At 43.6% G+C, this 25461-nt stretch overlaps 1 protein-coding gene across 1 annotated transcript; it reads left to right on the forward strand.

The window, feature by feature from the left end:
* Nucleotides 1-579: 579 nt before the first annotated feature.
* Nucleotides 580-23750, forward strand: nle1 (notchless homolog 1 (Drosophila)). The gene is made up of 13 exons (XM_021562787.3): nucleotides 580-861; nucleotides 3602-3763; nucleotides 3956-4176; nucleotides 4255-4334; nucleotides 4787-4863; nucleotides 7236-7333; nucleotides 7419-7611; nucleotides 7737-7872; nucleotides 8021-8067; nucleotides 8166-8368; nucleotides 17241-17400; nucleotides 22257-22327; nucleotides 22413-23750. Exons 2-13 carry the CDS (start codon nucleotides 3629-3631, stop codon nucleotides 22423-22425), a joined length of 1434 nt encoding a protein of 477 aa, XP_021418462.1. The 5' UTR covers nucleotides 580-861; nucleotides 3602-3628; the 3' UTR covers nucleotides 22426-23750.
* Nucleotides 23751-25461: the final 1711 nt, after the last annotated feature.

Raw genomic sequence — 25461 nt, forward strand, 5'->3', positions numbered from 1 at the left:
TCTGACTTGCAGTAACTTCGTAACTCTGTGGTTCTAAATCAGTAGTTCTTTAGTAAACTGTTGAAAACATTTACATCCTTGACCATTCTGCAGGTTATGTAATGTTTTGTTTCATGCAATATTTCCTTTGTGGACTTCACCTGACAAAAGTATGTGTAGATGAATTTATTCTGCCACTATGTGACTTGTCTTTTTGTTGTCACTGCCTTATTGTATATCATGGTGGTGTATGAATGAATTGTTTATAAGTAAACAACTTAATCTGGCTTCTTACTTGCTTGGCTTCCTCGGTGATTGTACCCACCACATCTACTGGCTACAAATGTAGTGCTATAAATGGACGCACGTGGCATTCTGGCGATTTTGACTAAAACCGTTTTATATCGGAATTGTCTGTTCACGCGCAAATCTAGCCACTCATTGGCTAGAATGTTCCCACCTGATCTCGCCTCCTCCCGCCTGCCTTTTGTGGACAATTAGTCGACTGACAGTTCTATCTTGTCAATATAATAGATACTCTTTGGTATAGCCTCTCCATTTCGGTCGTCACTAGTTAACACAGCCACAAAAGTCATAAACCCCGCCTTTTTCTACAATTTATCTTCTTAAAATCTGATTTGAAACCTAACCTTATCCTCAACCACACTAAGCTTATACCTAAAATTCAATTAAGACCCTAAAGCTAATATTTGTTCATGAATGTGTACGATAAAGCCACAGACTTCTGTTATCCAGCGGGAGCCTCTCCCTTTCACTTCTAACCAAGTCAGTCGCATTTTAGTGACGTATGAGAAGCTTCCGTTGCTGCTGCGTGAACTTCCTACACACGTGCATTTCAGAAGTTGTTGGAACACTGAAAAGGTATTTATCTATTTGTGTTTAACGTTACGGATTCGATGTTGTAAAATCGTTTGGTTTTAAGGTTGAGTTGTCGGCTGCTGTTAGGAGGATGTGATTGTTGGAGGAACCGAAACAAATGACAAGAACCGGCATAGTTAGCCACAATAACATGTCTGGGAAACAAGCTATCATGTTAGCCTGGCTACTGTTTGAACCAAATATATGATAATTGATTGACTTCTCCTATTATTATCATTATTTACGTTAGTTTGTTGGCATAACGTTAGATGGGAAGCCATCTCTCCCTGTTGCTTCACATACTTTAGTGGATTACGAGCGCCTAGTCTGATTAATCAGGTTCTAATACATAATTATTTGGGATAGCTACACTGCAAATTCGAAAAAGTTTTTTCCAAGCCAGAATGTTTACATTTACGTTTGATCTTACTCTACCGGTTGTCTGTGGTGTCTGGCCTTCACATGTAGGAAATTTGAGACAAAAAAATCCACAGAAAAGTAACTTAATGTTTAACCCACTTTCTAGAGTTCGGTGCTGAAGAATACATGTATATTACCTGGTGCATGTAACATTATTGCTTTCGTCCTTCTCCTCGCCCCTAGCTGGGCTCGAACCAGGTACCCTCAGCACACATTTGACACCCTCGAAGCATCGTTACTTAGCGCTTCACAAAAGCCTCGGCCCTTGCAGAGTATGGGAAACAACAACTTCAAGGTCTCGATTGAAACGCTATTAGCGCGCACCCCGCTAACTAGCTATCCATTTCACAACGGTTACACGTGCGTAAAGCCATGTAAAAGCCTGCTGACTTCACTTAGTGTGCACGTACTTCTGTATTGTGCTCGTGCCTTCGTCCATGAGCAAATGTGTGCACATGTTGCATACATACTAACTGAAGTCGGCAGGTATTTAAATTGTTTTGCAGGTGACAGGTACATGATAGTCCCACTAAACCCAAACCAGATGGGATGGTGTATTGTGGTAGCCATGCTGGTTAAGTGTGCCTTGAATTCTAAATAAATCACAAACCGTGTCACCAGCAAAGCACCATCACACCTCCATGCTTTACGGTGGGAAATACACATGCAGAGATCATCCGTTCACCCACACCGGCTCTCAAAGACATGGCAGTTGGAACCAAAAATCTCAAATTTGGTCTCCAGACCAAAGGACACATTTCTACCGGTCTAATGTCCATTGCTTGTTTCTTGGCCCAAGCAAGTCTCTTCTTATTGGTGTCCTCTAGTAATGGTTTCTTTGTAGCAATTTGACCATGAAGGCCTGATAAACGCAGTCTCCTCTGAACAGTTGCTGTTGAGATGTCTTGAAATCTGTGAAGTGTTTATTTGGGCTGCAATTTGAGGCTGGTAACTAATGAACGTATCCTATGCAGCAGAGGTAACTCTGCTTTTCCATTCTTGTGGCGGTCCTCATGAGAGCCAGTTTTATCATAGCGCTTGATGGTTTTTGCGATTGCACTGGAAGGAACATTCTAAGTTCTTGAAATGTTCCATTTTGACTGACCTTCATGTCTTGAAGTATTGATGGACCGTTTCTCCTTGCTTATTTGAGCTGTTCTTGCCACAATATGGACTTGGTCTTTTACCAAATAGGGCTATCTTATGTATACCACCTCTACCATGTCACAACACAACTGATTGGCTCAAACGCATTAAGAAGGAAATAAATTATTTTAACAAGGCACACCTGTCAATTGAAATGCATTTCAGGAATATGGTTGAGCGAATGCCAAGAGTGTGCAAAGCTGTCAGGGCCAAGGGTGGCTATTTGAAGAATCTCAAATGTTAAATATATTTTCACTTAACACTTTTTTTTGTTGTTGTTTACTACCTGATTCCATATGTGCTATTTCATAGTTTTGATGTCTTCGCTATTGTTCTACAATGTAGAAAATAGTAAAAATAAGAGAAACCCTTGAATGGGTAGGTGTGTATGACCGGTAGTGTATGCCCACGGTTCTGCCTGCCCCTTTTCTCTCCCTGGCCTGCCTGCTGTTTTCTAATGACTGGATGTGTTCAGTCTTCGGTCTGTTGTGTGTGTGTGTAGAATATCCTAGTTTAGGCCATTTATGGGACCGGTGTCACAGGGATACAGTATCTTTGGGCCAGTCTTGCGTGTATGGGGTTGGCTAGTCTTTTGTTGCTGTGGGGGTGTTTTGTCTCATAATATGAAATTACAGTAGGTTGCTTGTATAGCCTGTATCAATTACCCTTTTCAGATATAATGTTATGTGGCCCCTTATTATGGCGTGTTTGTCTGTTAGGGTAGACTACACTACAGCTTTTTAAACGCAGACTCATGAACCTGAACTGTCAATTTTACGCATCCCTCGTTATTGAGTTTCAAAATGTTCTACATGTCGTGTAGACATGATTAGTGTGTTAGCTCCCCAGTCATGCTGCACAGAAGTTATGATGCAGCCCAGACTCCCAGTGCAGGGAAGGCTAGCAATGGGTAACTGGAGCAGGGCACAGTGCCTGTCTCACGCTATAAGGGGGACGGACCTCGGCTGCGCTGATAGACATGAGTATGCGAGTTGATCCATGAGACACATTTGATAGAAGTACCGAAAGTAACAAATTCTAGTACTGGACTGTTTTTCATGGTCTAGTATGGGGAAAAGTACAGAAGTGTTGGTATACCATGCAATGCTACAAGCTATTTGACATGTATAATTTTTTTTACCGTCCAATGAGTTTGGTCTGCTTCGTGTCGTCCCAGCCCTAGCTCCAACCCCGAGCAGAAAGGATGTCCAGTGATGTGGAACGGCTGTTGATCCAGTTTCAGGATGAAGCGGGGGAGCCGCTGGGTTCTCCCTTTGATGTCCCGCTGGACATCACACCTGACAAACTACAGCTGGTCTGCAATGCACTGCTACAGAAGGTACACACAACGCTCACACACTGCAACATATTGCTTTAAATCTCCAAGGACAGCCCCATGATCCACACTTAACTTCCATCTCTCTAACCCTGCCTCTTACTCCCTTCCCCCTACTCTGTCCTGGGCTGTTGTGATAGTTTATTTGGATCCCCATTAGATTTGACTAATGCCGCTTCTCCCATATCACTCCAGGAGGAGCCGGTACCATTGGCGTTTTTTGTGCGTGGCGAGGCGGAGGTGGTGGAGAGCCTGAGGGTGTGTGTGAAGGCCCTGGGGGTGGAGACTGAGACGGTTCTGCCCGTAGTGTACCAACCCCAGGCGGTGTTCAGGGTCAGGGCTGTTGCTCGCTGTACCTCCTCACTACAGGGACACACAGAGGCTGTCATCTCTGCTGCATTCAGCCCTACTGGGAAGTAAGTATACACACACACACACACACACACAGAGATATATACACACACGCTGGGCTAGCTGTAATGTGTGTTCCTCAGGTACCTGGCCAGTGGTTCTGGAGACACTACAGTGAGGTTCTGGGACCTGACCACCGAGACACCACAACATACCTCCAGAGGTACACGCACTAGTGTTGTTACCGTACCAGAATTTTTACTTCGATACCAGGTTTAGTATGACGATACCGAAAACTATACCACAGCAAAAAAAGTGTTTTAGCCAGACTAACCAGCAGGTGCTGGAAATGTCCACTGTCCACTCATTGAAAGTGCTGTATCTCCCTAAGTAAAAGCCTGAAACAATGCCTAAAGACTGGCGACATGTAGAAGAAGCCATAGAGCTCGTGAACTGGGTCTTAAGTCCTGAGACTTAGGAACCAAGTCCTAAGTCAGGGTTGTGAATACCTGTACAGCATATAATTTATTTTTAAATGAATACTCTGTCAGGTAATCGAATACTAACGTCCGTTCGAATATTCAAATAATCGGGCCATCATACACACAGAGAGCAATGTGTAGAATTGATCGACCTGACCCTTGTGAACACTCACTGTCTCCTCTCCTCCTTTAGGCCACTCCCACTGGGTGCTGACTATTTCCTGGTCACCTGACGGAAGGAAGCTGGCTTCTGGCTGCAAGAACAGCCAGGTGAGACACACTTACACCAGGGTTGGGGTCAATTCCACAAATTATGTTCCCTCTCCCTAGAAAACCCATCAATTCAAAATTCTTAAATTGAGTAGTTCTTGAGTAGTTCTTAAATTGAGTTAATTCAACTAATCTGGAATTCTAATTATTCAAAAATACAATTCCTAATTCATTATTCTAGATAAATGAAAGCTGTTTAATATGAACAGCATGAAATACTCTATTCCACACGGCAAAGGCTACTGTATTCGTTATACTGCTTTTTCCCCAATGTATTTGTCACAGTGTGGGAACAAAGCTCCATGCTCTATAAATTATTACAATCGCTAAACCATTTTTTGAGAATGGGCAACGCCTAAAACACATTTGCTACACTTTTTATTTATTTTATTCAAACAACAATTTATGTAATATACCCTTTTAAACATGTTAATTGCTTAAATGCATAGTTTACAACCAGATTCATGATAAAAATAAGAGGCTTGTTCACAGCAGCCAGCTGTGGTCATGTGTGCAACACTCCCAGCAACAAGCAAATGAGTGCTTCCCCACCGGAGACCAGGGTTCAATTCCCATCTCCACCTTTCATGAAAGCAGAAATCCAATAAAAATGGATGAGAGGTTTATTCGTTCAGGAGTTAAATTAACATTCAGTGTTGTAAAATAACCCCTAGGTGTTAATAACTGAGTTGAGTGTGATTGTCTTTTTACTTTAGAAGTAAAGTTACACTCAAAACCACACCCATCATTATCATATTTTCCAGCATACTTTATTGCAGGTTGATTAAAAAAAAAAAAAAAAAAAAAATAGTTTGTTTCAGTATCTGTGTTAGTGTAAAACTAGACTGTTGCGGTATAGCCTTGTGATATGTAATGTATTTTCACAAAGGGTTGTATTTTTAAGGATACTATATTCGCTTAGGCGCTCATTTGTTGAAGGCTACAAGGTTGATAAGAATTGAATGCAACAACCATCACAAGCAAACACAGTCATGAGTGGTGATTCCAACGTTCACTAACAGGCACTCTGGGATATATGCAGATATTTGCATATCCCAGTGTGCCTTTAGAGTGAACACTGGAATTACCAATCATGACTGTTTTGTTAGTGATGGTTGTTGCCTTCAATTCTTATCAACCTTGTAGCCTTCACTTGCATGTCCAGCCTCTTATCAAGGGCTGCATAAATTAATATGCAATTGTAAGTTTATTCAAATACCAGAAGATGCATGATAACCTTAATGGTGGTGTTTATTTCCCATTGAAATCCAACCAATTGTTGAATTTGCAGTATTTAGGATCGTTCATCGCCCACCTTTTGCATTCCGACTGATTGCAAGTTGACCAGACAACCTAAACCATATGAACTGGCTCCACCATCTCAACAACGGGTGCAGTAAATCCAACCGCTGACGGATTGGAGTAGATTTAAAAATATACACATATATATTTGTGCGGCATAATATAAAGACCGATCAATCTACACCGACACAAAGAATTGTAAATAATGGACCAGTCAAACGGCATGCAGGGAAACATGTTAATCAGCCCCCTGACACCAGAATTGTTCCAAGTTAAAAGTAAGCAATGCAACATGTTGTAGTCTTCTGTAGCTCAGTAGAGCATGGCTCTTGTAACGGCAGTATATTGGGTTCCATATGATGTTGAAGAATGGTGCATTGTGGGTAGTTTAGAAGATGTTCGCAGATAAGTTAATAAATATGTATAAAAAAACGTAACGTAACTGTTTGTAGTTATATGTAACCAGATTGTGACTACAACTGTCTTTGACCACACTGTTACTTTGGTGAGTAAAAACTCATGCTTCCTACCCTTTAAGGGATAGTTCACCCAAATGACAAAATGACAATGGCATAGTTCAGACTGCTTAAGGGTAAGGAAACCAATGTGTAATTTAGTTGAACTATCACTTTAATTGGACAAAAAATGATCTAACTGGAAATATATTGCACGTCAATTCCTCATTAGAAAACGTAACAAATAATGTATACACATTCATGTATATAATTATTTGATTTAGAACAAAGTTTCATTCCATTTCAATGCTAAATGCATTAACTCCAGTAATTTGGAATTTGCACAATTATAATACACTTCAAGTTTTAAAATTCTAATTCCATTCCAAGGATGGCTTTCTTTTTCAATTCCAATTGAGACAGTCTAAATTATAATTCAATTCCCCAAATAGTATTTAAGATTGCTGCAATTCTAAGTAATTTTTCCACTTCTTGCTTCAACTCCAGAATTGAAATGACATTGGAATTGACACACACACTCACTGTTTCTCCTCAGATCTGTATCTGGGACCCAGTCTCAGGTGTGTGTGTGTTAACCAGTGTCTCTCTGTGTAGATCTGTATATGGGACCCAGTGACAGGACAGCAGATGGGGAAGACCCTGACAGGACACACCAAGTGGATCACATGGATCTCCTGGGAACCTCTACACCTGTAAGATTTACTCTTCTATTTATCTTTTCATCTTGCTCTCTTTTCTTTCTCTCTAATATAACTATCTTGTGCGCTCTCTTCTCAGTAACCCAGAGTGCCGTTACCTGGCTAGCAGCAGTAAGGACGGGGCGGTGAGGGTTTGGGACGTTGTGTTGGGGCGCTGTGAGAGGATCCTGACGGGGCACACCCAGTCTGTTACCTGTGTGAAGTGGGGAGGAGACGGACTGCTATACACATCATCACAGGACAGGACCATTAAAGTCTGGAGGGCTAAAGACGTAAGTGTGTGTGTGTGTGTGTGTGAGACCCTGGTCAAAAGTAGTGCACTATATAGGGAATAAGATACCATTTGGGAGGCAGACATTCTACTTCATCTGACCCCTCGCCTCTTCCCCCTCCTCAGGGGGTCCAGTGCAGGACTCTTCAAGGCCATGCTCACTGGGTCAACACCCTGGCTCTCAGTACTGACTATGTGCTACGGACTGGCGCCTTTGAACCCGCCGACGCTACCATCAACCCCCAGGACCAGACTGGCACATGTACGTACACCTGTCCTCTGTGCCTCTCTCTCCTTCCTCTGTGCCTCTCTATTTGCTCTTTCTGACTTTATACGTACACCTCTGTCTCTGCCCAACTCTTGGTGTAGTGATATTGAACATAGTTTTGACACCTCTGTTCTCTCCACAGTTGAGGAACTCAAAGAGAAAGCCTTGCAGAGATACAACAAAGTCAGGGTGAGTGTCTCCTGTCTCTGCTGTGTATTTATTAGGATCCCCATTAGCTGCCAACAAGGGGGTCCTGGGGTCCACTGAACCTCTTACCCTTTGTGTAGGGTGAGGCCCCGGAGCGTCTTGTGTCGGGCTCTGATGACTTCACCTTGTTCCTCTGGAACCCAGCAGAGGATAAGAAGCCTCTGGCGAGACTGACGGGTCACAGCGCTCTGATCAACGAGGTCCTGTTCTCCCCCGACACACGCCTCCTTGCCTCTGCTTCCTTCGACAAGTCCATCAAGATCTGGGACGGACGCACCGGAAAGTATGTATAGTAGTGGGGGAACTGCGCTAGGAAGTATGTATAGTAGTGGGGGAACTGCGCTAGGAAGTATGTATAGTAGTGGGGGAACTGCGCTAGGAAGTATGTATAGTAGTGGGGGAACTGCGCTAGGAAGTATGTATAGTAGTGGGGGAACTGCGCTAGGAAGTATGTATAGTAGTGGTGGAACTGCGCTAGGAAGTATGTATAGTAGTGGTGGAACTGCGCTAGGAAGTATGTATAGTAGTGGGGGAACTGCGCTAGGAAGTATGTATAGTAGTGGGGGAACTGCGCTAGGAAGTATGTATAGTAGTGGTGGAACTGCGCTAGGAAGTATGTATAGTAGTGGTGGAACTGCGCTAGGTAGTATGTATAGTAGTGGTGGAACTGCGCTAGGTAGTATGTATAGTAGTGGTGGAACTGCGCTAGGAAGTATGTATAGTAGTGGTGGAACTGCGCTAGGTAGTATGTATAGTAGTGGTGGAACTGCGCTAGGTAGTATGTATAGTAGTGGTGGAACTGCGCTAGGTAGTGTGTATAGTAGTGGGGGAACTGCGCTAGGAAGTGTGTATAGTAGTGGTGGAACTGCGCTAGGTAGTGTGTATAGTAGTGGTGGAACTGCGCTAGGAAGTGTGTATAGTAGTGGTGGAACTGCGCTAGGAAGTGTGTATAGTAGTGGTGGAACTGCGCTAGGAAGTGTGTATAGTAGTGGTGGAACTGCGCTAGGAAGTATGTATAGTAGTGGTGGAACTGCGCTAGGAAGTATGTATAGTAGTGGGGGAACTGCGCTAGGAAGTATGTATAGTAGTGGGGGAACTGCGCTAGGAAGTATGTATAGTAGTGGGGGAACTGCGCTAGGAAGTATGTATAGTAGTGGTGGAACTGCGCTAGGAAGTATGTATAGTAGTGGTGGAACTGCGCTAGGTAGTATGTATAGTAGTGGTGGAACTGCGCTAGGTAGTATGTATAGTAGTGGTGGAACTGCGCTAGGAAGTATGTATAGTAGTGGTGGAACTGCGCTAGGTAGTATGTATAGTAGTGGTGGAACTGCGCTAGGTAGTATGTATAGTAGTGGTGGAACTGCGCTAGGTAGTGTGTATAGTAGTGGGGGAACTGCGCTAGGAAGTGTGTATAGTAGTGGTGGAACTGCGCTAGGAAGTGTGTATAGTAGTGGTGGAACTGCGCTAGGTAGTATGTATAGTAGTGGTGGAACTGCGCTAGGTAGTGTGTATAGTAGTGGTGGAACTGCGCTAGGAAGTGTGTATAGTAGTGGTGGAACTGCGCTAGGAAGTGTGTATAGTAGTGGTGGAACTGCGCTAGGAAGTGTGTATAGTAGTGGTGGAACTGCGCTAGGTAGTGTGTATAGTAGTGGTGGAACTGCGCTAGGAAGTGTGTATAGTAGTGGTGGAACTGCGCTAGGAAGTGTGTATAGTAGTGGTGGAACTGCGCTAGGTAGTATGTATAGTAGTGGTGGAACTGCGCTAGGTAGTGTGTATAGTAGTGGTGGAACTGCGCTAGGTAGTGTGTATAGTAGTGGGGGAACTGCGCTAGGAAGTGTGTATAGTAGTGGTGGAACTGCGCTAGGTAGTATGTATAGTAGTGGTGGAACTGCGCTAGGAAGTGTGTATAGTAGTGGTGGAACTGCGCTAGGAAGTGTGTATAGTAGTGGTGGAACTGCGCTAGTTAGTGTGTATAGTAGTGGTGGAACTGCGCTAGGTAGTGTGTATAGTAGTGGGGGAACTGCGCTAGGAAGTGTGTATAGTAGTGGTGGAACTGCGCTAGGAAGTGTGTATAGTAGTGGTGGAACTGCGCTAGGTAGTATGTATAGTAGTGGTGGAACTGCGCTAGGTAGTGTGTATAGTAGTGGTGGAACTGCGCTAGGTAGTGTGTATAGTAGTGGTGGAACTGCGCTAGGTAGTGTGTATAGTAGTGGTGGAACTGCGCTAGGTAGTGTGTATAGTAGTGGTGGAACTGCGCTAGGTAGTGTGTATAGTAGTGGTGGAACTGCGCTAGGTAGTATGTATAGTAGTGGTGGAACTGCGCTAGGTAGTATGTATAGTAGTGGTGGAACTGCGCTAGGTAGTATGTATAGTAGTGGTGGAACTGCGCTAGGTAGTATGTATAGTAGTGGGGGAACTGCGCTAGGTAGTATGTATAGTAGTGGTGGAACTGCGCTAGGTAGTATGTATAGTAGTGGTGGAACTGCGCTAGGAAGTATGTATAGTAGTGGTGGAACTGCGCTAGGAAGTGTGTATAGTAGTGGTGGAACTGCGCTAGGTAGTGTGTATAGTAGTGTTGGAACTGCGCTAGGTAGTGTGTATAGTAGTGGTGGAACTGCGCTAGGTAGTGTGTATAGTAGTGGTGGAACTGCGCTAGGTAGTATGTATAGTAGTGGTGGAACTGCGCTAGGTAGTATGTATAGTAGTGGTGGAACTGCGCTAGGTAGTATGTATAGTAGTGGTGGAACTGCGCTAGGTAGTATGTATAGTAGTGGGGGAACTGCGCTAGGTAGTATGTATAGTAGTGGGGGAACTGCGCTAGGTAGTATGTATAGTAGTGGGGGAACTGCGCTAGGTAGTATGTATAGTAGTGGTGGAACTGCGCTAGGTAGTATGTATAGTAGTGGTGGAACTGCGCTAGGTAGTATGTATAGTAGTGGTGGAACTGCGCTAGGTAGTATGTATAGTAGTGGGGGAACTGCGCTAGGTAGTATGTATAGTAGTGGGGGAACTGCGCTAGGAAGTGTGTATAGTAGTGGTGGAACTGCGCTAGGAAGTGTGTATAGTAGTGGTGGAACTGCGCTAGGTAGTGTGTATAGTAGTGGTGGAACTGCGCTAGGTAGTGTGTATAGTAGTGGTGGAACTGCGCTAGGTAGTGTGTATAGTAGTGGTGGAACTGCGCTAGGTAGTGTGTATAGTAGTGGTGGATCTGCGCTAGGTAGTGTGTATAGTAGTGGTGGAACTGCGCTAGGTAGTGTGTATAGTAGTGGTGGAACTGCGCTAGGTAGTGTGTATAGTAGTGGTGGAACTGCGCTAGGTAGTATGTATAGTAGTGGTGGAACTGCGCTAGGTAGTATGTATAGTAGTGGGGGAACTGCGCTAGGTAGTATGTATAGTAGTGGGGGAACTGCGCTAGGTAGTGTGTATAGTAGTGGTGGAACTGCGCTAGGTAGTGTGTATAGTAGTGGTGGAACTGCGCTAGGTAGTGTGTATAGTAGTGGTGGAACTGCGCTAGGTAGTGTGTATAGTAGTGGTGGAACTGCGCTAGGTAGTGTGTATAGTAGTGGGGGAACTGCGCTAGGTAGTGTGTATAGTAGTGGTGGAACTGCGCTAGGTAGTATGTATAGTAGTGGTGGAACTGCGCTAGGTAGTATGTATAGTAGTGGGGGAACTGCGCTAGGTAGTATGTATAGTAGTGGTGGAACTGCGCTAGGTAGTATGTATAGTAGTGGTGGAACTGCGCTAGGTAGTATGTATAGTAGTGGTGGAACTGCGCTAGGTAGTGTGTATAGTAGTGGGGGAACTGCGCTAGGAAGTGTGTATAGTAGTGGTGGAACTGCGCTAGGTAGTATGTATAGTAGTGGTGGAACTGCGCTAGGAAGTGTGTATAGTAGTGGTGGAACTGCGCTAGTTAGTGTGTATAGTAGTGGTGGAACTGCGCTAGGTAGTGTGTATAGTAGTGGGGGAACTGCGCTAGGAAGTGTGTATAGTAGTGGTGGAACTGCGCTAGGAAGTGTGTATAGTAGTGGTGGAACTGCGCTAGGAAGTGTGTATAGTAGTGGTGGAACTGCGCTAGGTAGTGTGTATAGTAGTGGTGGAACTGCGCTAGGTAGTGTGTATAGTAGTGGTGGAACTGCGCTAGGTAGTGTGTATAGTAGTGGTGGAACTGCGCTAGGAAGTGTGTATAGTAGTGGTGGAACTGCTCTAGGAAGTGTGTATAGTAGTGGTGGAACTGCGCTAGGTAGTGTGTATAGTAGTGGTGGAACTGCGCTAGGTAGTGTGTATAGTAGTGGTGGAACTGCGCTAGGTAGTGTGTATAGTAGTGGTGGAACTGCGCTAGGTAGTGTGTATAGTAGTGGTGGAACTGCGCTAGGTAGTGTGTATAGTAGTGGTGGAACTGCGCTAGGTAGTGTGTATAGTAGTGGTGGAACTGCGCTAGGTAGTATGTATAGTAGTGGGGGAACTGCGCTAGGTAGTATGTATAGTAGTGGGGGAACTGCGCTAGGTAGTATGTATAGTAGTGGTGGAACTGCGCTAGGTAGTATGTATAGTAGTGGTGGAACTGCGCTAGGTAGTGTGTATAGTAGTGGTGGAACTGCGCTAGGTAGTGTGTATAGTAGTGGTGGAACTGCGCTAGGTAGTGTGTATAGTAGTGGTGGAACTGCGCTAGGTAGTGTGTATAGTAGTGGTGGAACTGCGCTAGGTAGTGTGTATAGTAGTGGTGGAACTGCGCTAGGTAGTGTGTATAGTAGTGGTGGAACTGCGCTAGGTAGTGTGTATAGTAGTGGTGGAACTGCGCTAGGTAGTGTGTATAGTAGTGGTGGAACTGCGCTAGGTAGTGTGTATAGTAGTGGTGGAACTGCGCTAGGTAGTGTGTATAGTAGTGGGGGAACTGCGCTAGGTAGTGTGTATAGTAGTGGTGGAACTGCGCTAGGTAGTGTGTATAGTAGTGGTGGAACTGCGCTAGGTAGTATGTATAGTAGTGGTGGAACTGCGCTAGGAAGTATGTATAGTAGTGGTGGAACTGCGCTAGGAAGTGTGTATAGTAGTGGTGGAACTGCGCTAGGTAGTGTGTATAGTAGTGTTGGAACTGCGCTAGGTAGTGTGTATAGTAGTGGTGGAACTGCGCTAGGTAGTGTGTATAGTAGTGGTGGAACTGCGCTAGGTAGTGTGTATAGTAGTGGTGGAACTGCGCTAGGTAGTGTGTATAGTAGTGGTGGAACTGCGCTAGGTAGTATGTATAGTAGTGGTGGAACTGCGCTAGGTAGTATGTATAGTAGTGGTGGAACTGCGCTAGGTAGTATGTATAGTAGTGGGGGAACTGCGCTAGGTAGTATGTATAGTAGTGGGGGAACTGCGCTAGGTAGTATGTATAGTAGTGGGGGAACTGCGCTAGGTAGTATGTATAGTAGTGGGGGAACTGCGCTAGGTAGTATGTATAGTAGTGGTGGAACTGCGCTAGGTAGTATGTATAGTAGTGGTGGAACTGCGCTAGGTAGTATGTATAGTAGTGGTGGAACTGCGCTAGGTAGTGTGTATAGTAGTGGGGGAACTGCGCTAGGAAGTGTGTATAGTAGTGGTGGAACTGCGCTAGGTAGTATGTATAGTAGTGGTGGAACTGCGCTAGGAAGTGTGTATAGTAGTGGTGGAACTGCGCTAGTTAGTGTGTATAGTAGTGGTGGAACTGCGCTAGGTAGTGTGTATAGTAGTGGGGGAACTGCGCTAGGAAGTGTGTATAGTAGTGGTGGAACTGCGCTAGGAAGTGTGTATAGTAGTGGTGGAACTGCGCTAGGTAGTGTGTATAGTAGTGGTGGAACTGCGCTAGGTAGTGTGTATAGTAGTGGTGGAACTGCGCTAGGTAGTGTGTATAGTAGTGGTGGAACTGCGCTAGGTAGTGTGTATAGTAGTGGTGGAACTGCGCTAGGTAGTGTGTATAGTAGTGGTGGAACTGCGCTAGGTAGTGTGTATAGTAGTGGTGGAACTGCGCTAGGTAGTGTGTATAGTAGTGGTGGAACTGCGCTAGGTAGTGTGTATAGTAGTGGTGGAACTGCGCTAGGTAGTGTGTATAGTAGTGGTGGAACTGCGCTAGGTAGTGTGGATAGTAGTGGTGGAACTGCGCTAGGTAGTGTGTATAGTAGTGGTGGAACTGCGCTAGGTAGTGTGTATAGTAGTGGTGGAACTGCGCTAGGTAGTGTGTATAGTAGTGGTGGAACTGCGCTAGGTAGTGTGTATAGTAGTGGTGGAACTGCGCTAGGTAGTGTGTATAGTAGTGGGGGAACTGCGCTAGGTAGTATGTATAGTAGTGGTGGAACTGCGCTAGGTAGTATGTATAGTAGTGGTGGAACTGCGCTAGGAAGTATGTATAGTAGTGGTGGAACTGCGCTAGGAAGTGTGTATAGTAGTGGTGGAACTGCGCTAGGTAGTGTGTATAGTAGTGTTGGAACTGCGCTAGGTAGTGTGTATAGTAGTGGTGGAACTGCGCTAGGTAGTGTGTATAGTAGTGGTGGAACTGCGCTAGGTAGTGTGTATAGTAGTGGTGGAACTGCGCTAGGTAGTGTGTATAGTAGTGGTGGAACTGCGCTAGGTAGTGTGTATAGTAGTGGTGGAACTGCGCTAGGTAGTGTGTATAGTAGTGGTGGAACTGCGCTAGGTAGTATGTATAGTAGTGGTGGAACTGCGCTAGGTAGTATGTATAGTAGTGGGGGAACTGCGCTAGGTAGTATGTATAGTAGTGGGGGAACTGCGCTAGGTAGTATGTATAGTAGTGGGGGAACTGCGCTAGGTAGTATGTATAGTAGTGGTGGAACTGCGCTAGGTAGTATGTATAGTAGTGGTGGAACTGCGCTAGGTAGTATGTATAGTAGTGGTGGAACTGCGCTAGGTAGTATGTATAGTAGTGGTGGAACTGCGCTAGGTAGTGTGTATAGTAGTGGGGGAACTGCGCTAGGAAGTGTGTATAGTAGTGGTGGAACTGCGCTAGGTAGTATGTATAGTAGTGGTGGAACTGCGCTAGGAAGTGTGTATAGTAGTGGTGGAACTGCGCTAGTTAGTGTGTATAGTAGTGGTGGAACTGCGCTAGGTAGTGTGTATAGTAGTGGGGGAACTGCGCTAGGAAGTGTGTATAGTAGTGGTGGAACTGCGCTAGGAAGTGTGTATAGTAGTGGTGGAACTGCGCTAGGTAGTATGTATAGTAGTGGTGGAACTGCGCTAGGTAGTGTGTATAGTAGTGGTGGAACTGCGCTAGGAAGTGTGTATAGTAGTGGTGGAACTGCGCTAGGAAGTGTGTATAGTAGTGGTGGAACTGCGCTAGGTAGTGTGTATAGTAGTGGTGGAACTGCGCTAGGTAGTGTGTATAGTAGTGGTGGAACTGCGCTAGGTAGTGTGTATAGTAGTGGTGGAACTGCGCTAGGTAGTGTGTATAGTAGTGGTGGAACTGCGCTAGGTAGTGTGTATAGTAGTGGTGGAACTGCGCTAGGTAGTGTGTATAGTAGTGGTGGAACTGCGCTAGGTAGTGTGTATAGTAGTGGTGGAACTGCGCTAGGTAGTGTGTATAGTAGTGGTGGAACTGCGCTAGGTAGTGTGTATAGTAGTGGTGGAACTGCGCTAGGTAGTATGTATAGTAGTGGTGGAACTGCGCTAGGTAGTATGTATAGTAGTGGTGGAACTGCGCTAGGTAGTATGTATAGTAGTGGTGGAACTGCGCTAGGTAGTATGTATAGTAGTGGGGGAACTGCGCTAGGTAGTATGTATAGTAGTGGTGGAACTGCGCTAGGTAGTATGTATAGTAGTGGTGGAACTGCGCTAGGAAGTATGTATAGTAGTGGTGGAACTGCGCTAGGAAGTGTGTATAGTAGTGGTGGAACTGCGCTAGGTAGTGTGTATAGTAGTGTTGGAACTGCGCTAGGTAGTGTGTATAGTAGTGGTGGAACTGCGCTAGGTAGTGTGTATAGTAGTGGTGGAACTGCGCTAGGTAGTGTGTATAGTAGTGGTGGAACTGCGCTAGGTAGTGTGTATAGTAGTGGTGGAACTGCGCTAGGTAGTGTGTATAGTAGTGGTGGAACTGCGCTAGGTAGTATGTATAGTAGTGGGGGAACTGCGCTAGGTAGTATGTATAGTAGTGGGGGAACTGCGCTAGGTAGTATGTATAGTAGTGGGGGAACTGCGCTAGGTAGTATGTATAGTAGTGGGGGAACTGCGCTAGGTAGTATGTATAGTAGTGGTGGAACTGCGCTAGGTAGTATGTATAGTAGTGGTGGAACTGCGCTAGGTAGTATGTATAGTAGTGGTGGAACTGCGCTAGGTAGTATGTATAGTAGTGGGGGAACTGCGCTAGGTAGTATGTATAGTAGTGGGGGAACTGCGCTAGGAAGTGTGTATAGTAGTGGTGGAACTGCGCTAGGAAGTGTGTATAGTAGTGGTGGAACTGCGCTAGGTAGTGTGTATAGTAGTGGTGGAACTGCGCTAGGTAGTGTGTATAGTAGTGGTGGAACTGCGCTAGGTAGTGTGTATAGTAGTGGGGGAACTGCGCTAGGTAGTGTGTATAGTAGTGGTGGAACTGCGCTAGGTAGTATGTATAGTAGTGGGGGAACTGCGCTAGGTAGTATGTATAGTAGTGGGGGAACTGCGCTAGGTAGTATGTATAGTAGTGGTGGAACTGCGCTAGGTAGTATGTATAGTAGTGGTGGAACTGCGCTAGGTAGTATGTATAGTAGTGGTGGAACTGCGCTAGGTAGTATGTATAGTAGTGGTGGAACTGCGCTAGGTAGTATGTATAGTAGTGGGGGAACTGCGCTAGGAAGTATGTATAGTAGTGGGGGAATTCTAATCGATAATTCATGCCATTTAGCAGACGCTTTTATCCAAGGCGACTTGGACATGCATGCATAATTTTTTTGACATACGGATGGCCCCAGCGGGAATTTGCCGACAAGCCTTGGGGCTGCCAGCACCATGTTCTATCGACTGTGCTTGCATAATGACAGAGTCCAGATCTCTGTTCTATTCTGATTCACACTGAACATTTGATTCACTAAGCACCAGTTCTGTTTACAGAGAATAAAAACATTGGTACAATATGTAAACTTACATAAACACTGTCTCTGTATGTAGTAGTTCTGCTCTCCACCAGGTGGGACTCTAACTGTGTGTGTGTGTAGGTACCTACAGTCCCTGCGTGGTCATGTAGCAGCAGTGTACCAGGTGGCGTGGTCAGCAGACAGTAGACTGATGGTCAGTGGTTCCAGTGACTCCACTCTGAAGGTCTGGGACATCAAGACTGGCAAACTACACACTGATCTACCTGGACACGCAGATGAGGTGAGAGGGAGGGATGGTGTTTTCCACAAATGGGGCTCTAAAATTAAAAGAAGAGCTGCTCAATTAAGTTCTGGGTCCACACGTGTTAAGAGAAGTGATGGAACCTCCATCAGTTAAATGAGTGAAAGAATTTCAACAAGTGTTTGCAACTCTTTGTGAATTGCAGTATGTTATTTATTTAAACAAAATACTTAACAACTGACCCACTAATTTCTTCTTAAAGAATATTGTAAGAGTCTGTTGACTTCCACAGCTATCTGCAATACAGACATGATTGAAGAATGAAGCAGGTGTTAATCATGGTCTTTGCTTCACAGAAAGCAGCTGTCGACAACTCCATTGTCAACACTTTGATTAAATCAGTAGACCAGTGGAGGCTGGTGACTTGAAAAATTGGGGCGGATGGGAGACCCACAGAATAGGCGCGTAACGCACGGAGATGTCAAAGTGCGTTTTAAAAACCGGCAGACTAGTTATTTGAACCTAAAGCGTTTAATAGACATTTCTAGTACCATATTATGGGGAATGGGAACGAGAGGGCTACTAAGTGTTGGAAAGGGATCACAGCAGTGATTGAATGAGGGTATGAGGCATGAGTTGAGGTGTTCAGAGGCTTGACCAGTGCAGAACGGGATTTGACTGGGAAGACCACCAATAACACAACACACTACACAGTTAGACAAAAGAGCTAAGAATGAGTCAGTCCAAGCAAGGAGTAAAATCGTTGTGTAATAATGTGATTGCGTATGTCTCTATCCAACAATCACCAAACTTCTCAATGCATAGAAACCCCATAACGCTCCGTGGCACAATCCCAATACAGCTCAATAGGTGAATTCTCTGATCCTAATTCTACAATTGGATGGACAACGTGTCAGTTCATACTGCAAAAGCTTTGATTGGTTGGAGGACGTCCTCCGGAAGTGGTCATAACAACATGAGTGATCACTTCTTCCTCTCTGACAAGCGATTTCAACTCGCTGTTTGCATTTGAGGTTTGTTCCAACAATCGTTCCGATGTTCACCGAAACACACAAAAACAATATTTTACTGTAATAGGAGAGACCTTAAACTTTTCTAACAATACCCTTTTTATGTCTCAACTCTTCAAATTGTGCCCAGAGCAGACACTACTAAAACGGGAGTATCAATGAACAGTGATTCTGGAAAATGTATGCCTAGCATTACAGTACCATGTACCAAAGACTTATACTAGCTATCTAGTCTGTTTTTATAAATGTACAATAAGCATAAAACACCATTTTATATAAGGAATTGGCAACTCATTCTCATTCTGAGAAATAAGGTAGGTCACTTGATTTAACATCTGAGCAAGGCAACAGTAAACTGTCGTCCCCCACGAATGATGCAGAGCCCCACCTGGGCCAATCGGTGTAATTGTGTAAATGCCAGATATCGATGGCAAGACACATCGTTCACCCAAGTTTTGTCACAAACGGGCCAGTGGTGTCTGAGATATTGTGTGTGACTAACGTACTTACGGATGGAGACCAATCCACAGTCCCCTCCCTGATTTTCATCGTGGAGGACAACAAAGTGGACAGGCTAGCATGCTGTTCAAATAGTTGGGAGACGGACAGAAGTTTTTTTTTTTCTCACAACAATTCAACTGTCAATTGTTAGCTAACAAATAGATCCAAGTTGGCTAAACTTGAAATATAAAGATGAGCTGGCTGCTCACTAGCAAGTGGTCTTGTGCTTGAGAGATTGTTAATGAGACCTACTTTTCTATCCCTGCTACAAGAAGGTAGTCATTTGTGAATGTGCATTATGCATGGTTCTGGTTAAATTTGTCACAAAGGGTATTTTCATTGACCAACTTTGTAACCCAGATCAGGCGTTATTGCAAAAAAAGTAGGATAAACTATTTTGATATAATTAAATTATTAGTAGGTCTTATGGTTGTGAAAGGCTTATATTTAGCCTAGGTGTAATTTCACAAGCCCTGGATATATTAGATTATTGCTGACTGTTTGAAATGCAGTGTATTTTAGCTTTTAATTGTAAAACTAAGCTTATTTAGGGAACTTTTTAAAAGTGGATGTATCAGTCAAGTGTGGACAACTAAGGTTTTTTTCTTTATTTTTACTGTTTTCTACATTGTAGAATAATAGTGAAGGCATAAACTATGAAATAATGTAGTAACCATTTAAAAAATTAACAAATCAGAATGTGTGTGTATTTGTGATTCTTCAAAGTAGCCACCCTTTGGCATGATGACAGCTTCTGTGTGAATCGCCTACAAGATATATATACAGTGCCTTGCGAAAGTATTCGGCCCCCTTGAACTTTGCGACCTTTTGCCACATTTCAGGCTTCAAACATAAAGATATAAAACTGTATTTTTTTGTGAATAATCAACAACAAGTGGGACACAATCATGAAGTGGAACGACAATTATTGGATATTTCAAACTTTTTTAACAAATCAAAAACTGAAAAATTGGGCGTGCAAAATTATTCAGCCCCCTTAAGTTAATACTTTGTAGCGCCACCTTTTGCTGCGATTACAGCTGTAAGTCGCTTGGGGTATGTCTCTATCAGTTTTGCACATCGAGAGACTGAAATTTTTTCCCATTCCTCCTTGCAAAACAGCTCGAGCTCAGTGAGGTTGGATGGAGAGCATTTGTGAACAGCAGTTTTCAGTTCTTTCCACAGATTCTCGATTGGATTCAGGTCTGGACTTTGACTTGGCCATTCTAACACCTGGATATGTTTATTTTTGAACCATTCCATTGTAGATTTCGCTTTATGTTTTGGATCATTGTCTTGTTGGAAGACAAATCTCAGTCCCAGTCTCAGGTCTTTTGCAGACTCCATCAGGTTTTCTTCCAGAATGGTCCTGTATTTGGCTCCATCCATCTTCCCATCAATTTGAACCATCTTCCCTGTCCCTGCTGAAGAAAAGCAGGCCCAAACCATGATGCTGCCACCACCATGTTTGACAGTGGGGATGGTGTGTTCAGGGTGATGAGCTGTGTTGCTTTTACGCCAAACATAACGTTTTGCATTGTTGCCAAAAAGTTCAATTTTGGTTTCATCTGACCAGAGCACCTTCTTCCACATGTTTGGTGTGTCTCCCAGGTGGCTTGTGGCAAACTTTATCCAACACTTTTTATGGATATCTTTAAGAAATGACTTTCTTCTTGCCACTCTTCCATAAAGGCCAGATTTGTGCAATATACGACTGATTGTTGTCCTATGGACAGAGTCTCCCACCTCAGCTGTAGATCTCTGCAGTTCATCCAGAGTGATCATGGGCCTCTTGGCTGCATCTCTGATCAGTCTTCTCCTTGTATGAGCTGAAAGTTTAGAGGGACGGCCAGGTCTTGGTAGATTTTCAGTGGTCTGATACTCCTTCCATTTCAATATTATCGCTTGCACAGTGCTCCTTGGGATGTTTAAAGCTTGGGAAATATTTTTGTATCCAAATCCGGCTTTAAACTTCTTCACAACTGTATCTCGGACCTGCCTGGTGTGTTCCTTGTTCTTCATGATGCTCTCTGCGCATTTAACGGACCTCTGAGACTATCACAGTGCAGGTGCATTTATACGGAGACTTGATTACACACAGGTGGATTGTATTTATCATCATTAGTCATTTAGGTCAACATTGGATCATTCAGAGATCCTCACTGAACTTCTGGAGAGAGTTTGCTGCACTGAAAGTAAAGGGGCTGAATAATTTTGCACGCCCAATTTTTCAGTTTTTGATTTGTTAAAAAAGTTTGAAATATCCAATAATTGTCGTTCCACTTCATGATTGTGTCCCACTTGTTGTTGATTATTCACAAAAAAATACAGTTTTATATCTTTATGTTTGAAGCCTGAAATGTGGCAAAAGGTCGCAAAGTTCAAGGGGGCCGAATACTTTCGCAAGGCACTGTGTATATATATATATATATATATATACACACACACACACACACACACACACACACACACACACACACACACAATTGTTGGTAATATCGCCTAGCCCTTAAGAATGAGGACTTGTGAAGAGCAATATCAATAACTTTTGCATAATCAAGACAGTTGCTTTGTGAGAGGGTGTAAAATAGGGGTGTGAAGGTTTAAACGAACTTTGATTCCTTAACGTTAAAAGGGGAAAAAACGAACCGATTTTAGTATTTTAAAATGTTTTCAACTTCGGTACAAAATTCAAGCTATTGTGTGACTGTGTTAGAACTTCATTGCTCCCTACTCGTCATACCATGCAATCGGATTTGACTGGGAATTCTGTTAAGTGTTATTGTTTTAAAAACCAATAGATTGCCTTTTTAAACGGCACATGACAGGGATGTACCCTCTCCCCCCTCCTGTTTGCACTGGCAAATGAACCACTTGCAGAAAGAATTAGACAGGACCCAAAGGTAACAGGTATTGGTAAACATGAATATAAACAAATTTAGCAGGTTTTCTGTTATACCTGACCAATATTGAAAACACAATGCCCCCCCTGGCAAAAAAAAAATTCTGAATACTCTAAAATCTATGAAAATAATGGCAGTAAGAAAAATTATAACTCAGAATTGCATGGCTCCCAACTTTTTTTTGGTAATAACAATTACCCCACCGATTAGATCCTTTAAAAAATTATTCTTGGTCATAAGACTTTATATGGGCAGATAAAATGTGTAGACTAAAAAGGGAAGTTTTTGAAAATGTTTTTATTTTACACTTCCTAAAACTGAGGGTGGTTATAACCTTCCAGACTTGGAATTGTATCAACTTGCTACCCAAGGCTTTTACTTGTGACATAGTTAAATTAACTAAAGAAAAACAATGGGTACATATTGAAGATGCACATGTTTGTCACTCTCTCACTCACAGGTGTTTGCAGTAGACTGGAGTCCTGATGGCCAGAGAGTAGTCAGTGGAGGAAAAGACAAGTGTCTCAGAATGTAAGTCCCTCTCTCACGGTCACTACCTCACACGATCTCTCTCGTGGTCAGTAGAGTAACCGCTCTATTTCCTGTATCTTAACAGATGGAGGAGGTAGCCACACCAATCGCGTGCCTTACTAGCCCCTGTCTCCACCAATCAGGAAGTCAGGATGACGGACAGAAGGCGGGGCCAGTGGTCTGAGACTTCCTGGTCCTACATTGGAACATAATGCCCTGCTTTACCTGTCAACAACAACCACACTTACCGAGGACTGCCGATCAAAGTGATGTAGGAGGGAGAGAGTGATGAGAAATGGAGAGGAGGATATAACCAGAGGCATGGAAGTAGTGGAGGGAGCCTGAGGCTAGTAAGGTACTATATCTAATAGGTGTGTGTTGACGTCTATACCTGAGCCCTAGCTGGCAGGTACACAGCAAGAGGACTGTAGGAATAAAGGAGTCCTAATACAGGTCGTTGGAACACCTGGTGTCTTCTATTAATGCATCCCCTCTCTCTCAAGGTTAATATAGTAAAGTAAAACTAATCAGGAAAAAAGGATTTAGTAAATTGAAATAAATATAATTAACAAACCCGTTTGAAAAATGAAAACTATATTTGACTCCAAAACGACTTAAAAATAAAAGCCATCATGAATGATGAGTTTTAGTTTTTCCCCCTAATGTTCTGCATAAATGTAATTGGGTTTTCAAGGTTTAGGGGTGATTCAAGCTACTGAATCTTGGGGGTAAATGCTGCCAGAAGATGGTGATATTTCAAATAGGCCTAGCTTGTGTATCACTAGTTATCAGGAAAACATCTAAATGTACTACTAAAGTTTAAAAAAAGTATTGGATTGGTGTAAACATGTCCAACAGGGTTTCCTTCTACTATATTTTTGGCACCACATTTATAATTTAAACAACCTAATGACCATCTCCTTTTGTATTACTGCCCCCCAGTGGCAAGACCTTAACCCCCCCCCCCCCCCCTCCTAGCCTCTCACGCATGCTTTCTATCTCTCTCTAAAGCTAAAACCGAAACTAAATAATATACAAACAAAATTGCAATTTTTCTATACAACTCAAACTATAATCACCTCCCTGGTCCTGGCTGCTTCTGACCTGCTAGTTCTCTCTTGACTAATACAGCCTACGTTCCTGACACCTGCTGTGTCTCTGCTCTAATCCTCTATGGTCAGTCAACTGAAGGCGAAGTCCTGCCCTGCTGCTTCCCTTTACGTTAGTGACGGGACAGTTAGTGACAGGATCCTTAGCTGCTCTGTCCTTTGACTGACTGGTCCTCTATACCTAGCCCGATGGCTCTATTTTTAAGTTATCTGCTGTGTCTGATCTAGTCACTGTCTGAAGGACCTCACCCTCTGCATTCTACTATGTAAACCAAGATCATAGTGCTTCATCATTAAACACCTTAGATATCGAAGGTTCTGAGTACTCTGTCATTTTGTGGACGTCAATTTGTGTTTGTGCCTTAGTTTATAGAACCAGGGAGGAATAAAATGTACTCTTTCACAGAACTGTCTTCTGGAGATAGAACAGTCTCTGTGATTGGTTTACCCGACTTCAAGAATCGATGCTAATTGGGTGACCACATGCTTATTTTGACGCAGTGTTAAATCTCCTGCCAGTTTTGGACTAAAGTCAGGGATTCATTCCAAGGGACCTTGTAGAGAAGCACATTGCTCTTGGTAATATACCTTTGAGATGACATCTGCTGCATTTACCGTCAATGCGATCTCTTCAAATATCAGGAACATTGCCTTTTAAAAGGTGCATTGTCGACATAGTCATAGGTGCCTGAGCAAACGGAGCAGCTGCACATGTTTTTGATCCCTTGGGGAATTTGTCATTTTGAAAGATTGTTTTGAGTTAGTCTGTATTAAAATACACGCAACAATTTAAGATTTGACAGAGTTACAGTTCATATGGAAATAAGTCAATTTAAATAAATAAATTAGGCCCTAGTCTATTGATTACACATGACTGGAAATACAGATATGCATCTGTTGGCCACAGATACCTTTAAAAAAAGTAGGGACATGGATCAGAGAACCATTTAGATCATGCTTGATGTTTCTACAACTTGGAGACACCTGTGGTAAACTCAATTTATTGGACATGATTTATAAAGGTGCACACACCTATCTGTAAGGTCCCACAGTTGACAGTGCAGGTCTGAGGAAAAAAACAAGCCATGAGGTCGAAGGAATTGTCCGTAGAGCACCGAGACATGATTGTGTCCAGGCACAGATCTGGGGAAGGCTACCCAAAAAAAGTCTGCAGCATGGAAGGTCCCCAAGAATACATTGGCCTCCATTCTTAAATGGAAAATGTTTGGAATCACCAAAAGGGAGGTGACCAAGAACCTGATGGTCACTGTGACAGACCTCAAGTTCCCCTGTGGAGATGGAAGGACAAGCATCTCTGCAGCACTCCACAAATCAGGCATGGTGGTGGCCGCATCATGCTGTGGGGATTTTTGTCAGCGGCAGGGACTGGGAGACTAGTCAGGATCGAAGGGAAGATAAACAGAGCAGAGATCCTTGATGAAAACCTGCTCAGGACCTCTGACTGGGGTGAAGCTTCACCTTCCAACAGGACAATGACCCTAAGCACACAGCCAAGACAATGCAGGAGTGGCTTCAGGACAAGTCTCTGAAGGTCCTTGAATGGCCCAGCCCGACCCTGTACTTGTACCCAATATTGTGCAGCAATATTCCACATCCAACCTAACAGAGCTTAAGAGGATCTGCAGAGAGGAATGGGAGAAACTCCCCAAATACAGGTGTGCCAAGCTTGTAGCGTCATACCTAAGAAGACTTGACTCCGTAATCGCTGCCAAAGGTGCTTCAATAAAGTACTGAGTAAAAGGTCCTAATACTTATGTAAATGGTATTTCAATTTATAAATAAAAAAAATGCAAACATTTCTAAAAACCTTCAGTGACCCATATTACTAGAGCTATATATCATTTTTTATTGCAGATTATGGCTGCAATTTTTATATATATATATATAGTGGGGCAAAAAAGTATTTAGTCAGCCACTAGTTGTGCAAGTTCTCCCACTTAAAAAGATGAGAGGCCTGTAATTTTCATCAACTATGACCGACAAAATGAGAAAAAAAATAATAAG

Source organism: Oncorhynchus mykiss, chromosome 15 (genome assembly GCF_057628025.1).
Source record: "Oncorhynchus mykiss isolate SJ-2025 chromosome 15, ASM5762802v1, whole genome shotgun sequence".
Classification (NCBI taxonomy): Eukaryota; Metazoa; Chordata; class Actinopteri; order Salmoniformes; family Salmonidae; genus Oncorhynchus; species Oncorhynchus mykiss.